The 15,064-nt window shown below is 29.1% G+C and overlaps 1 protein-coding gene across 1 annotated transcript; it reads left to right on the forward strand.

Moving 5' to 3' along the window:
• Positions 1–1,540: 1,540 nt before the first annotated feature.
• Positions 1,541–3,303, forward strand: LOC115715288 (uncharacterized). The gene is made up of 3 exons (XM_030644137.2): positions 1,541–2,586; positions 2,690–2,767; positions 3,081–3,303. Exons 1-3 carry the CDS (start codon positions 1,831–1,833, stop codon positions 3,084–3,086), a joined length of 840 nt encoding a protein of 279 aa, XP_030499997.2. The 5' UTR covers positions 1,541–1,830; the 3' UTR covers positions 3,087–3,303.
• The last annotated feature ends 11,761 nt before the right edge of the window (positions 3,304–15,064 follow it).

Genomic DNA, 15,064 nt, shown 5'->3' on the forward strand with positions numbered 1-15,064 from the left:
ATTATTATTTAAGAAAAATAGAAAAAGTGTATCATATTTCAAAAACAATAAAAAATATTATAGTAATTAAACTAAAATTATAATTAACAACGAATTTTAATATGTTTTATTTTTATAAATAACACTTAAATTAAATATTTTTAATAATAAATAATTGGCTAATTAGGATATTTCTCCCGAACTTTGACATGTACTAAATTATGTCCACTGAACTTTTAAGGTCGTTAAAAATGCCCCTGACCTGAACTATTGAGATTGTTGAATTTAAGGACTTTTGTCCAATTTTAGTAAAAAAATTCTAACATGGATGAAAGTTCAGGAGGCATGATTTAGTACATACCAAAGTTCGATGAGCATGATTTGGTAGATATCAAAGTCTGGGGAGTATGATTTAGTACATAAACAATCAATGAAACAATAAAATTGAATAAAATTAGATAAAAATCCTTAAATCTAACAATCTCAATAGTTCAGGGAAAATTTTTAACGACCAAAAAAGTTCAGAGGCATGATTTGATATATGTCAAAGTTAGGGGAAAAAAAATCCTAATTAGCCTAAATAATTTGGTTTATTGATGAATAGCATCCACACACAAAAGAAAAAAAACTAATTATACAACTAAAAATATACATAATCAAAATAAAATATAAAATAATACATAATTATGTTACATTTATATTTTCACTTGAATTAAACTTGTGAGCTCCCTGAACTTTGAAAATACTTTCACCAACTAGTGTTAAACTTACTCAATATTATTTGATTAGAAAAGTATTTAAATGAAGGTTCAAAAAAATTATTTAAACTTTAACTTCAAATAGTTTAAAATCAATTTTAATTTCAGATAAGACGACTGCCTCCCCTATCAATATGTAGTTTCATTCACTTATGATCACAATTTACTATTTTGTATTTTTCATTGAAAGAAAATGATCTTCTTGCACTTAAGTCATGAGTTGCTTTATTTTCATTATTAATATAGCTTTTAAACATAATTTTTTACCATTGATCTAAAACGAAACAATAAAGAAAATAATATTGGCACAAAAAGTTCATGTTATAAAAACTTCATTTAACTTATGATCAAGAAACGTAAAAATTTATTTCCTAATATTCAATAACAAACCTACTAATGAATACAACTAGGTTTAAAAATTTAGGGTTTTTCTATTTATTTTTTGATTTAGTTCCTTTAAGATATTCACCCCTTTTTTTCCGTTAAATAAAAAAAAATATCACATTTTTTGCTTTAAAAAATGTGAAATAAAATCAAAGCTTTTTTTTTTACAACATAAAAATATTATTAACTATAAAATACGTCACTTAATAAATCAAAGCTTAATTTTGAAAAAATAAAAAAATAAAGCTAACAAATAGAATCGTATTAGGATTAGGAATAAATAAAATTGGAAAATTTAATTAATTTATTTTTTTTTAAAAAAACATAAATTTCTAATCTAACGGCTGTAAATATAGATCAAAACAAAGCGAAAGGAAATCCAAAGGCTTAAAAAGCAATTACCGTCACTCAAAAACGACGTATCACCCGGGAAATCCCAAATAGCGGCGCATTGCGCACTCAAGTGCGCATTTTAGCATGACCCAAAGGAGTATATAATAAGCCCAACGTTAAAACCGTCCACAACACTCCCTCCTCTTATTTTCTCTCTTTCTCTCTCTCTAAATTTTCCCATCGGAAAATCAAATTTTCCGGCCATTTTTCTCAGCAACCAAACACTACTTTTCACGATCCAAAAACCCTAGAATCATCAAATTACTCAACTTTTCTCTCTCACGTAGCTCTGATCCGAAGAATCTTTTTCCGTTTGATGGTTTGCGTGAGGGAAGGTGACTCACAGCAACGAGTGTTGAAGACATCGTCGGTTTCCATGGCGGTTGCACCGGCGAGAACGAAGCCTCTACACAATTTCGATCTTCCTTGCTTGAAATGGGGGAATCAGAAGTACCTGAGGTGTATGAGGGATGATTCGAACGGTGGCGGCGGCGGCGTAACCGGCGGCGAGATTGATCGGCGATCTGATTCGTTGAGATTTCAGAGCTCTTTGAACAATCGTAGGAGGGAATCTGAGTCTGAGAAACGTAAGTTTCGTTCTCCTAAACCTGTTTTTCAGGATAATGACGGCAAAGAAGGGATCGCGGCGATGAGCGAGAAACTCATCTTGGAGTTGAAAACTGTGTCGGAGAAGTTAAATGATGAGCTTTTAGCGGAGAGAGACGCTGAAGCCGAGAAACAATCGGCTCAATCTGGTTCGATGCCGCCGCGTAAGCTCAGGGCAAGGAAGGTTTCGCTTAGTCTTGAGGTTGAAGAAGCTCAGGGTTTTAATAAGAACTCTGGAATCGAAGAGATTAAGGCGAATTACTCACCGTTGAGAAGTGAGACGAACAATGGGGTTAAGTTGACGAGACAGGTCAGAGGGTTATCGCCACCGGAGAATAAAGAGAGAGTCAAATTCTCGGCTAAGCTTGCGAAGAAAGAGATCGAAGAAGATTTCATCTCTCTATTAGGTCACAAACCTCCTCGCCGACCTAAGAAGCGACCAAGGAACGTTCAGAGGCAATTGGATGTAAGTCAAATCGAACAATTTTTTTAATTTTTTTATTTTCCGGCGAAATTTGTTTTTCTTTCTGATAATGATTTTGATTTTGGGGTTTGAAATTGTTTTGCAGTGTTTGTTTCCGGGTATGTTTTTGAATGAGATTACAATTGATACCTACAAAGTTCCTGATGAGACTGAAACTGGAAAGGTATAATAATTCTCTCCATTCATTCATTCTGTTTTCTTTAATTATGTTTCTGTTTGGTTCATGAGAAAATATGATGGAAAATCACACTCACACACAGATAAAGAGAAAGAAAGCGAGTGTTTGGCTATGATTTGTCTTGGGATTTTGGGATTTTTGAGTATTTCCCCAAATTTTGATCCCAATCTCAATCTCAATAGTCAATATTTATCATATATACATATACAGATACACATACATATATATCTATATATATAATTAGTTTCTCTTAGCCATTAAAGCTAACAATTTGGTACATTGATTATTGTTTTTGCAGAGATAGCAATGAGAATGAGATGAATTTTCAAAAAGGTTTTGTTCTCTGCACTGTGGTGGTGGGAATTTGATGAGAGTATCAATTTGGTGGTGTAATGTTTTAGTTAAATGCTAATTTTGATTATTAATTATAATTCATTTTTCTCTTTTATTGTTCTTAATAATTGTATAAAGAAAAACTCTTATTCATAATATTGAAGATATAAAAACTAAAAGTTCTTTAAGAGCTGTTTTTGTGATTATTAAACTTTTTTTATTTTAACTTTGCATTTATTATGTTTGTTGTGTGTATATTTTTGTTCTGTTAACAATGTTGGGAATATTTTGTACTGTTTTTTCTAATTTATTAATTTTGATACATTGAACACTGTTATTAATAATCAATCAATAAAGCTTAGGTCAATTCATAGTTTGATGTGGCAAAATTCTTAGGTGGTTTCTTAAATGGACAACTGAGATTTGTTCTCTGTTCTTCATTTTAACTTGTTTTGATTGTTTTGGTTTTCAACTGTTGTTATTTTGGGGTTCTTTTATGATTGTATTTTTGTGTAACTTTTTAGTTCAATGATTGGGTTAGAGATGTTCATTTTTCCTAGTCTTTTGGATAAACCATTATTTTTATGCTTTGACTAATAAACAAAAGTAAAATCAAATCAATATAGATGTACAAAACAATTAGATTTAATGGTAATGTTAATAGGGTCTTTACAATTACCAATTTGAGTCTAATGAATGCCATGAACAACAATTATAACGGTTACTTACATCTTTGAAGATAAAAAATGAGTCATGCCGGTTCAAGCTAATTGGAGTTTTAGGTAAAAAAATTACAATTTTGGTTTTTTCTTTTTTTTTTTTTTTTAAAAAAAAATAATAATAAACAAAAAATAAAGATATTAGGTATTTGAGGAGTTCTATTTGCACTTGGAAAACTTATAAATGTACTCAACTTTAATTATTTTATTTTACATAAAATTTATATTTTTAGCTATATTGGTTTTTTTTAATTTTTTTTTTTCAAATTCATATTTTTAAAAAATATACATATAAAATTTGATTTGAAAAAAATAAAAATAAAATAAAAATAGAAATTTTTACATGAAAAATCCATTTTACACAATTTATTACACAATTACTCATACACGCTTATGTCTACATTTTTACTTACAAAGTTAGTTTTATTACACAAATACCACTTAGTCATCATTCCATCCATCATCAATCAAATCCTACTCTCTTCCATCTCTTTTTTCATTTTCTATCAATCAATCCATCATTTCACTCTCTTTTTTTTTATTCTTTTCTTTTTATTTTTAATTTTATTTTAGTTTTTAATTTTTTATTTTTAATTTTATTTCGAGTTTTTAATTTTTAATTTTTAATTTTATTTTCAGTTTTTAATTTTTAATTTTTTTTCCATAACAATTCTTCTTTTCTTTTTATTTTTAATTTTATTTCAGTTTTTAATTTTTTATTTTTAATTTTATTTCAGTTTTTAATTTTTAATTTTTAATTTTATTTTCAGTTTTTAATTTTTAATTTTTTTTCCATAACAATTCTTCTTTTCTTTTTATTTTTAATTTTTAATTGTAAAGCTAGTTTCTTATATATTGTTGCTTAGGTCTAGGATTGACTTCTATCAATCAAGGGAGAACTATATATATACATATATGATATGCACACGTAGTGAAGATTTTTGAGACGTACACAATGATATTATTGTCAACATATATAGTAGATATTAGGAAATTAGGTATACCAATACCAACAGCACCACGATTCTAAAATTTTATTTTTGAAATATCTCAAAATCAGTCTAATATTATTTGTACAAATTAAAAACGCGCATGTTAGTGTGTCTAATTAAGTCAATAAAAATCACTATTGAAAGAGTGATGAACATATATAGCATTGCTATTGAAAAAACTGATGATATACAACATTCACGTGCAACAATATTAGAGAATAGTGTGCAGAGATTTCATTGTCAACGTTTCTGGGAAAAAAGATAATGTTGGTGCTGATGTTCGAACCGAGGTTTGTTTTCGGTTTCTTTTTGGTTTTCTCCCATATTTGAAATTTTACACCTTCTGTATGTATTTTTTTAATATGTTTTTTATCTAGTTGTTTCCTGTCCATTTTTATATCATCAATGGGTAACAATGAGATTTATCATGAATGTTGATGTTCAAAGAGTTTTTCCTGTATTTTAGTTTGTATACAGTTGTTTTGTAGTTTTATTATAGTTTTGCTACTTGCATATGTTATTTCACTATAAAATTAATATGCAACTATTTGCACAAAACTTACTATGTATAACTACTATTTCTTAGTCCCCATCAAATTAAATTCTTGCATAATATATAAACTATCATAAAACGATAATGCAACTATAAGGCAACTATTTGCACTTGCATACAGTTGTTTTGTAGTTTTATTATAGTTTTGCTACTTGCATATGTTATTTCACTATAAAATTAATATGCAACTATTTGCACAAAACTTACTATGTATAACTACTATTTCTTAGTCCCCATCAAATTAAATTCTTGCATAATATATAAACTATCATAAAACGATAATGCAACTATAAGGCAACCAAAACAAAAAATAAATCAAAATGTAACTGTATATAACGTAGATGTATTATTCATGAGGTTTTTTTAAAAATTTTCACATCATACATTGTTTTGAATTTGGTGGGAGGTCCAGATCTGTTTGTTACAGATCTACATTTCATGAATCTGGATTTCGATATTAGGGGGAGTTGTTTTGATCGAATAAAACAGAAAACAAATGTGTAATTTCAGTTTCTTCACAGTTTTTCTGATTTTTTTTTTCGTCATTTTCAGTTTAGATCATTGTAGGTATTCTTTTCCAGTTGATTTTGCCAGAATTAATAGTTGTATTTTTCTCGTTTTGGTTTCATTTTGGTTGCTTTGCGGTTTTGAAACGAGCGCGTATTTTCATTTTCATGGTTCTCTCTGTACAGCTGAAGGCTTAGTGCATGTGGTATTTTTGTAAATATTTGTATGTGGACTGTATAAATGTTTAATGGGCCGGCCCAAAGTATTTTTGTAATTTTTTTTCCTTTTTTGTATTTTTTTGTTTTTTTCCCATAAAAATAAGTATTAAAATTACCATAAAATAATTTGAAAAAAAAATTAATAAAAAATAATAAAAGTGATTTTAAAAATTATTTTAAGCGTAATTTTTTTATTTAAATTCCAAGGTGTACTATTTTGTGAGTGCAAATAAAACTTTCTTAGGCATTTTTTTTTTTGAAGAATATTGGCTCGACTTCAAAAAACAAAATAGAAATGTTTGTGGTATAGTTTTTCACTAGGAATTTTTTCTACAATATTACTTTTTTAACATTTTATAGATTTATTATTTTTTTAAAAAAAATAGATAGATTTGTTTACTTTATTTTTACAACAATATTATATTATTTGTTTACAACATTATACTATATTGTTTGAACGTTATTTTGATGTTGTTTTATATTTGTACTATTTTATTTACTTATTATTTTCATGTTGCTTCGATGAGATTCTCATACAAATATAATTGAAAAAATTCTATAAAAATATAAAATATAATATGTAAATATAGATGTATATATGAATAAAATATTATTTTAAGTACTTAGTATAAATTTTTTTTACTAGACCGCACCACCATTTGTTCGGTTTGAGCCATTTTTCAAACGGTGTCGCACCATAACATATAGTGTGTGCGGTCTATCATATATAATTAATATGAAATAATACAACAACATTTAATTGGCAGCATTCAACATAAACAATACACCTTTAAACTTAAGCAATACAACACAATACAAAATAAAAAATTAAAATCAAAATTAAAATTAAAGTTCCTACATAATAATAAAGTTCATAGCAAAACAAGACAATTAAAGTTTGAATAATACCATTAAAACATAAGCAACTCTAAAGTTGATATATCTTCTAATATTGTAGTGTGGTTGGATTAGAACCATAATAATAAAATTTCAAACCATACAAAATAATTTAGAAAAATTTACTTTGCTTTTTTTGTGAGAACTAATAAAGCTCTAATTGGTTGGAATAAAATGAGTGTGAAACTAATATGTGAACTTTGGGCCTTATACAAACAATTTTAGTTTTGAAACATAAAAGGAAAAAAGCCCACCTCAGATGTAGTTTCCTAAAATTAAAATTTGGATCTACACATTTCAAAAATGTTTGGGAAATTTACAAAAATACTGGAATTTGAGTGAATTTTTACAAAAATACTGTCACACGGAAATTTTTTCAAAAATACTGTGTTTTTATAAAACACTAGTAAAACACAAAACAGAACAACTCAAAACAACAGTAGAACAACTAAAAAACACCAGTAGAACACCAGTGAAACTTAATACATTATACTGCAGTATGAAACTTATAAAAAAACACAGTAAAAAAGTAAAAAACTCCACCTAACAGTATTTTTGTAAAAAAAATAACAAAAGTTAGTATACTATGTAAATTTCCCAAATATTTCTATTTGAGAAAATTACACAAAATACTATTTTTAATAAAAAATATTACTTTTACATTCAAATATTTATATTTTTTTACAGTGTTTTATAAAAGCAACACGAAAACTATATAAAAATAACATTAAAATAACATAATAATATATAAATAACAAAAAATTAACAACAAAATAAAAGAAAGTATAACATAAATATAACAAAAAAAATATTAGAAAATTGTATTTTTTTTTAAATAAAATCTTAAAAACTGTATTTAAAATTTTGTAAAATCATATTTTTGTAATTCTTTTGTTATTTTTGTGTATTTTTGAAATAATCTCTTTCTATTCGGTACTTTAAAGTACCTAACATCATGCCGATATACTATTTTATAATTGGTTAGTAATTTTTTTATGTTATTTATTAAATAAAAATTTATAAGATCCCATGCACCAATAATTTATGATATCTCTTGTAATATTTACCATCATCTTAGCATTTTCTTTAAGAAAATGAACCCATCATTTAGAATAATATATCCAAAATTTCCTTAACAAAACATTGTCATTTTTAAAAGGCTAATTAGGATTTTTGTCCCCTGGACTTTGACATGTACCAAATCATGCCTCATGAACTTTTAAGGTCGTTAAAAATGCCCCCTGAACTATTGAGATTGTTATTTTTAAGGATTTTTTTCCAATTTTAGCAAAAAAAGTCTAACATGGATGAAAATTCAAGGGGCATAATTTAGTACATGTCAAAGTTCGAGGGGCATGATTTGGTAGATATCAAAGTCTGGGGAGCATGGTTTAGTACATAAACAATCACTGAAATAGTAAAATTGAATGAATTTAGAAAAAAAGTCCTTAAATCCAACAATCTCAATAGTTCAGGAGGCATTTTTAACGACCTTAAAAGTTTAGGGAGCATGATTCGGGTTCAGAAGACAAAAATTCTAATTAGCCTTTGTAAATTATTTGGGACTATAGTGTTAAATAAATAGATAGATACTCAACTATATAACATAAAATATTTAAAATTCATCATTTATTCATACCTAGAAGAAGTAATTAATATTGAAATTTAAAAGGGGTAAGTTGAAAAATACCACTTTTATTAATCAATTAATCAAATTTACCTCTAATTTTATATTTAATTGAAACATACCTCTTTTTATATGTATTGTACCTAAAATACCCTGATATAAGAGAGTCACATGGAGAGTATCTTGAAGTGACAGGGGCAAAATTGGTACAATGTTTAAAAAAAGAGATAACAATAATAGACTTTAAAAAAAAGGGTAAAAATAAAAGAAGACAATATAAAAAGGGTATAAGGTGTAATTTCCTCAATTTAAAAATCAATTTATTTTTCATTCATAGTCAACATCTAATATGATATGTTGAAATGATTACTTCCTCAACTAGAGAAGAAAATTTGCATAATTTTCATTAATTTAACCAAGGCATAGATTTTAAAGGGTAAAAATAAAAGAAGACAATATAAAAAAGGTATAGGGTGTAATTTCCTCAATTTAAAAATCAATTTATTTTTCATTCATAGTCAACATCTAATATGATATGTTGAAATGATTACTTCCTCAACTAGAGAAGAAAATTTGCATAATTTTTCATTAATTTAACCAAGGCATAGATTTTAGTTGAGTTGAAGTAATGGACTAATAATGGGTAAAATTTTGAATATGCAAACAAGTGGGCCACTTTTTTCTTCCATTTTCCCATTAAAATGATTTAAAGCCCTAAAGCCTGACCCATTTCACCATCTTTTATGGACTTTGCCAAAATCACATTTAACACTCATATTTCCAAGCCCATAAAAATGGAATCTAATTTCTTTGTCAAAGGAAAGAAAAAGAAGGGATTATTTTACAAAAACATAAAAACAACAAAAAAGTTACACAAATACGGTTTCACGGAATTTTAAATATTTTTATGATTTTTTTAATTTTATTTACAGAAAATACGGTCTTTTTATGTTGTAATCTTGTTAATTTGTTGTTGATTTTTTGTTATCTGTATGTTATTTTTTGTTGTTATTTTCATGTTATTTTTATGTAGTTTTCTTGTTGATTTTATGTTATTTTCGTATTATTTTTTAAAAAACTGTAAAAATGTAAAAAAAACATTCTTTGAACATAAAAATATAACTATTTTACAAAAAATAGTGCCTTATGTAATTATTCAAAAAAAAAAACTAGTTTGGTATTAAGGAGTTTTTTTAGGAAGAATTATTACATTTTTTTTTAAATAAAATCCATCAAATAAATCATTAAGTTTCTCATGGAAAAAATTGATAACCTTTTTCAAAAAATAATAAAAAAAAATTATAATAAAACAACCAACTAACAACAAACAGCGTTTTTATAATGGAATAAATATTATATTTGGTGTCATTTTATTAAAAAAAAAATAACAACTCGCCCAAAATTAAATATTATTCATTTGTTAATAATATTGCTCACTCATTTGTTAATTTAGTGATTTCTCTTTTGCTGATTAGTAATATTATTGGCAAAATTAGCTCATTCTTCGATCATTTTCTTTAGTGGTCTGGCTATCTAAGTAATTTACTCATGAGATTTTAATGAGACTATCTTTGTTTGGGATAAGTTGAAAAATACATTTTTTTTTATTTATTAATCAAAAATACCTTATATTATATTTTATTAAAATATACCCACTTTTATAAGTGAATTGTCCAATATACTCTCACTTTCTACTTAAGTCTAGCATATAATTTATATTAACTAATGAGTGTAATGTGGACATCATCTATAAAAGTAGGTGTATCTTAAAAAATATGAAAATAGATATAAAAATTAAAACAAGTAAAATAAAGTGAGTATACAATCTAATTTTCTCTTTTAAAAAATATATATCATTTCTTAAATTTTACCCACAATCTTTTTCTTCCAATAATGTTTTTTTTTTTTTTAAGAAATTCTTCCAATAATGTTTAAACTGTTTATTAAAAAAAAAAGGTTTAAATCCTAAATCATTAACAATAAATTCAAAAATATCTATATAAAAAAGGGTAAATATCATTTTAGTTCTTATATTTTATAAAAGTTATTAATTGGACCATCTATTTTGTTAAATGACAAAATAAATCCTGTATTTTCAAAAATGGTACAAATAAGACCCTGAATTGATTTTTTGTCAAAATAAATTTAATTATAATTCGATCTACAGTGCTATGACAAAACTGTTTATATTTTCTGAATCTGTTTGTATTAGGAATTGTCTTCAAGTTGGTTATATTAAAAAAAGTTATCAAAAATTAAACTCAAGCTCCTAATTTTACCATTTTAGAAAATACAAGGTCTATTTTGTCATTTAATAAAACAGAAGTCCAATTAATAATTTTTACAAAACACAAAATTCAAAATATAATATTTACGCTATAAAAAAAATAATTTAACCGTACATTAATAATTAGTTTGATATTTTTTTTAAACAATTTTCAAATATCTTATTTCTCCTATATAATCGTAATTTTTCTCCAATATCTTTTTTATTTTTTAAATTTTGATAGATTTTTCGAAAAGAAAAAAATAAATAAAATATCCAAATGTGGCTTAGCTTATATCTCACGCCACATAATATAAAATGTCTTTATCATTTATTTATTATTATTTTTTTAAGATAAAAGTTTTTTTTTTTTTTTTTGAGAAATTTCACTGGTATTATAAATTAAAGTCATTTACAACATCAGAGAAAATAGGATAGGGTATTTCTCCTATCCAAACAGAATCTACATCCAACCCTAAAGCAAATTTAGCTAACCCATGTGCTGCTTGATTAGCAGTTCTTTTGACATGAGTAACTAAAACTTGAGGGAAAAAGGACAATAGACAACGAATATCCATAATAATGTCCGAAAAACATGATAAGTCGGAATCTAATCTATTCAAAGCATTTGACACCCGAGAAGCATCAGTTTCAATATGAGTAAGAGGCAATTGTGATTGCGAAACCCAATTAACAGCATGAAACAGTGCTTTGGCTTCCATCTCATCCGATTTAAAGCTACCTTGAACAACCTTTGATAAGGCAGCCACCACTGAGCCCGTGTGATCACGTAGGATGGCTCCAATGCCCAACAATTTCCGTTCCAAATCTGTAGCAGCATCTATATTGAGTTTGAAACCAAGAGATTGAGGCGGCTTCCATTTTTGAACAAGCAGATTGATTGGAGGAGAAGGCTGTGAAGTAGGAATTCTGCTAGAATCTGCTGCTGGCCGAACATGATGTTTGAGTTTATTAAAATCTTCATAAAACCTGGTAGCATATTGAACAATAGCACTTGGTTGTCTTGAAATGCCACCATGAACCACCTTATTTCGATCAGTCCAGATACCCCACAGTACACATAACAGAATTTCGAAATCTTGTTGCTGGTATGTTGTAGACAAGTGATATAGATAGTCCCCATTAAACATGTTGTGTGCTTGTCTAAAATCAATCTGAAATTTGGTAAGTTTCCAAATATTCTTAGCATGCTTACATCCAAAGAGAGCATGGCCTATGGATTCCCAATTGGAAGTACAAAGAGAACATTCCCCCGAGTCTAAAACCTTTCTTTTAAACAAGGCTGCAGCAGTAGGAAGAATATTTTGAAACACTTTCCAAGCAAAAATTCTGATTTTCGGAGGTAATTTCAGATTCCAAAAAAATTTCCACCATTCACAAAGCTTGTTTGAAGGTGAGGATGAGTGTTGTTCCTCCAAGTTGGTTGCAAGATAGAAACCTGATTTAACACTATAGATACCATTGGAGGAATGATGCCAAATTAATCGGTCATGGCCAGCAAAATAAGACAAAGGTATCGTCAAGATACGATCAATATCAATCTGCTGGAAATAGCAGCTCAATAATTGGATATCCCAAACCCGATCAGCAGTAATGAAAGATGAGACTGGCAGTGAGTTAGAGCCCGAAAAACTTACTGGTTTGAAGTCATTGTGGCTGGGTATCCATGGATCTTTCCCACAGTCAACATGATAACCATCTCCAATTTTAAAACGTAATCCTTTGAGAAGCAGTTCCCGTCCCCAACATATACTTTGCCAAGTTAAAGAGGGTGAGTGTCCTATGTTAGCATCTAGAAAAGAGCAATTGGAGAAGTACCTATGCTTAAGCAGTCTACTCAACAAAGAATCTGGCATATCAAAAATTCTCCAAGCTTGCTTAGCCAAAAGTGCTTGATTGAAGTGGACAAAAGATCTAAACCCCATACCTCCTTCATGTTTTGACTTACAAAGAGATTTCCATCTCTTCCAATGGATTTTTGTGCCATTTTGGTTACTACCCCACCAAAAATTGGCCATCATACTTTCTAGTTGGTCGCAAAACTTCTTAGTAAGCCTGAAACAGCTCATAGCATAAGTGGGAATGGATTGAACTACAGCTTTCAATAGCACTTCTTTCCCTCCAACAGAAAAAATTTTCTCATTCCAAGCATGTAATAGCTTCCAAACCTTCTCCTTGATGTTACTAAAAAGCTCTTGTTTATCTCGCCCTGAGTAAGATGGTAATCCTAGGTATCGTTCATGGCATTCAGTAATTGGCATGTGAAGTGTGTGAGCAAAAAAATCCTGAGCATCTTGTGGAGTGTTGGGAGAGAAGGACATTACTGATTTATCATTGTTAAGAACCTGCCCCGAAGCTTTGTGATATGTGTCGAGTGACCTTTTGATAGATAAGGCTGATTGTTCAGTAGTTTGGCAAAACAATAAACTATCGTCTGCAAAAAGTAAGTGTGAAACCGAGGGAGAATTCCTAGTCAAACAAAGACCTTTCAACATTCCAGCTTCTTCTTGTGCTTGCAAAAGTCGAGAAAGACCCTCCGAACATATGAGAAACAGGTACGGGGATAATGGATCGCCCTGCCTCAAGCCTCTATGGGGTGTAACATGACCTACCACCTCACCATTTAGTGAAAAAGAGAAAGAACTGGTAGATATGCATTTCATGATCAATATTATCCAATGATAGTCAAACCCCATCTTAACCATAATTGCCTCAAGATATTTCCACTCAACTCTATCAAAGGCTTTACTCATGTCTAGCTTTAAAGCTGAGTATCCAATCCGACCTTGCTGTCTGTGCCTTAGATGATGAACTAACTCAAAGGCAATTAAGATATTATCTGTAATCAGCCTATTGGATAGAAATGCAGATTGTGTTTCAGATATGACAAATGGTAGGACTTTCTTAAATCTGATAACAATGGTCTTCGAAATTAGCTTGTAGATAACATTACACAAGCTTATAGGACGATATTCATTCATGACAGTTGGATCGGGTACCTTGGGAATCAAAGTAATGATTGACTTGTTAATATCAGTCATGTCCTTGCCTTCATTAAGAACACCAAGCACAAGGCTAGTAACAGAAGGGCCTACAATATTCCAATAGTGTTGGTAGAACATAGCAGACATTCCATCACAACCTGGACTTTTATCAGGACTCATTGATTGGAGTGCAGCATATACTTCATTACCAGTGAATGGAGCTGTTAAGGACATATTCATTTCTGATGTGATTGTTGTGGGAACAGCATTGAGAATATCTTGCAAAGAGTCATTATCGACACCATCAGAACTGAACAAATTGGTGTAATAATCACAAATTACTTGTGTCATAGCAGCCTTGGAACTAACTGGAAGACCATGAGAATCATTTAAGGATTTGATAACATTTTTTGACTTCCTAGTTGAGGCATGAGCATGAAAAAATTTGGTGTTCTGGTCTCCACATTGAAGCCAATCCACTCTAGAACGCTGGTGCCAATAAGTCTCCTCTTGTTCTAACAATTCATCCAAAATGGCCTCAGAAGTTTTCAGATCTACCATTGTTGCATCAGATCTGTCTGCAACATTGTTGAGCCGAGAGACCTCCTGCTGCATTTGTGATATATTCTTCCTCATATTGCCAAATTTTCGAACATGCCACTGCTGTAATGCATCGGTGCAGGAGTGCAAATTTGATAAAAAACCATCTATGCCACCTGTGGAAGAATCAGACCAATTGGCACGAATGATGGCAGCTGCATCTGGTTCATTCAACCAGATTTTTTCAAAACGAAATCTGGTTTTCCTAGCTTGTGTCGATTGGTTAGATGCCAGATTATCAACATTGACAGATATTGCTCGATGATCTGAGGAGAAGAAGTCCAAGTGTGTTGTGTTAAGGGGCTTAAAGAATGAATTCCAATGCTCATTAGTGAAAAACCAGTCAAGTCGTTCCTTCATAGCATTTGTGTTAAGCCTACCCTTGATCCAAGTGAACCGATCACCAATAAAAGGTTGCTGGTGTAAATTGCAGAAATCCAAAGTCTCCCTAAAATCCTCCATTTGTTTTTCATTACGCAATCCGCCCCCTTGTTTATCTCGATTTGAAAGTATCTCATTAAAATCTCCAAAAACCATCCAAGGGAGTTGGGGAGCAACATCTTTT

This window comes from Cannabis sativa, chromosome 4 (assembly GCF_029168945.1).
Source record: "Cannabis sativa cultivar Pink pepper isolate KNU-18-1 chromosome 4, ASM2916894v1, whole genome shotgun sequence".
Lineage (NCBI taxonomy): Eukaryota > Viridiplantae > Streptophyta > Magnoliopsida > Rosales > Cannabaceae > Cannabis > Cannabis sativa.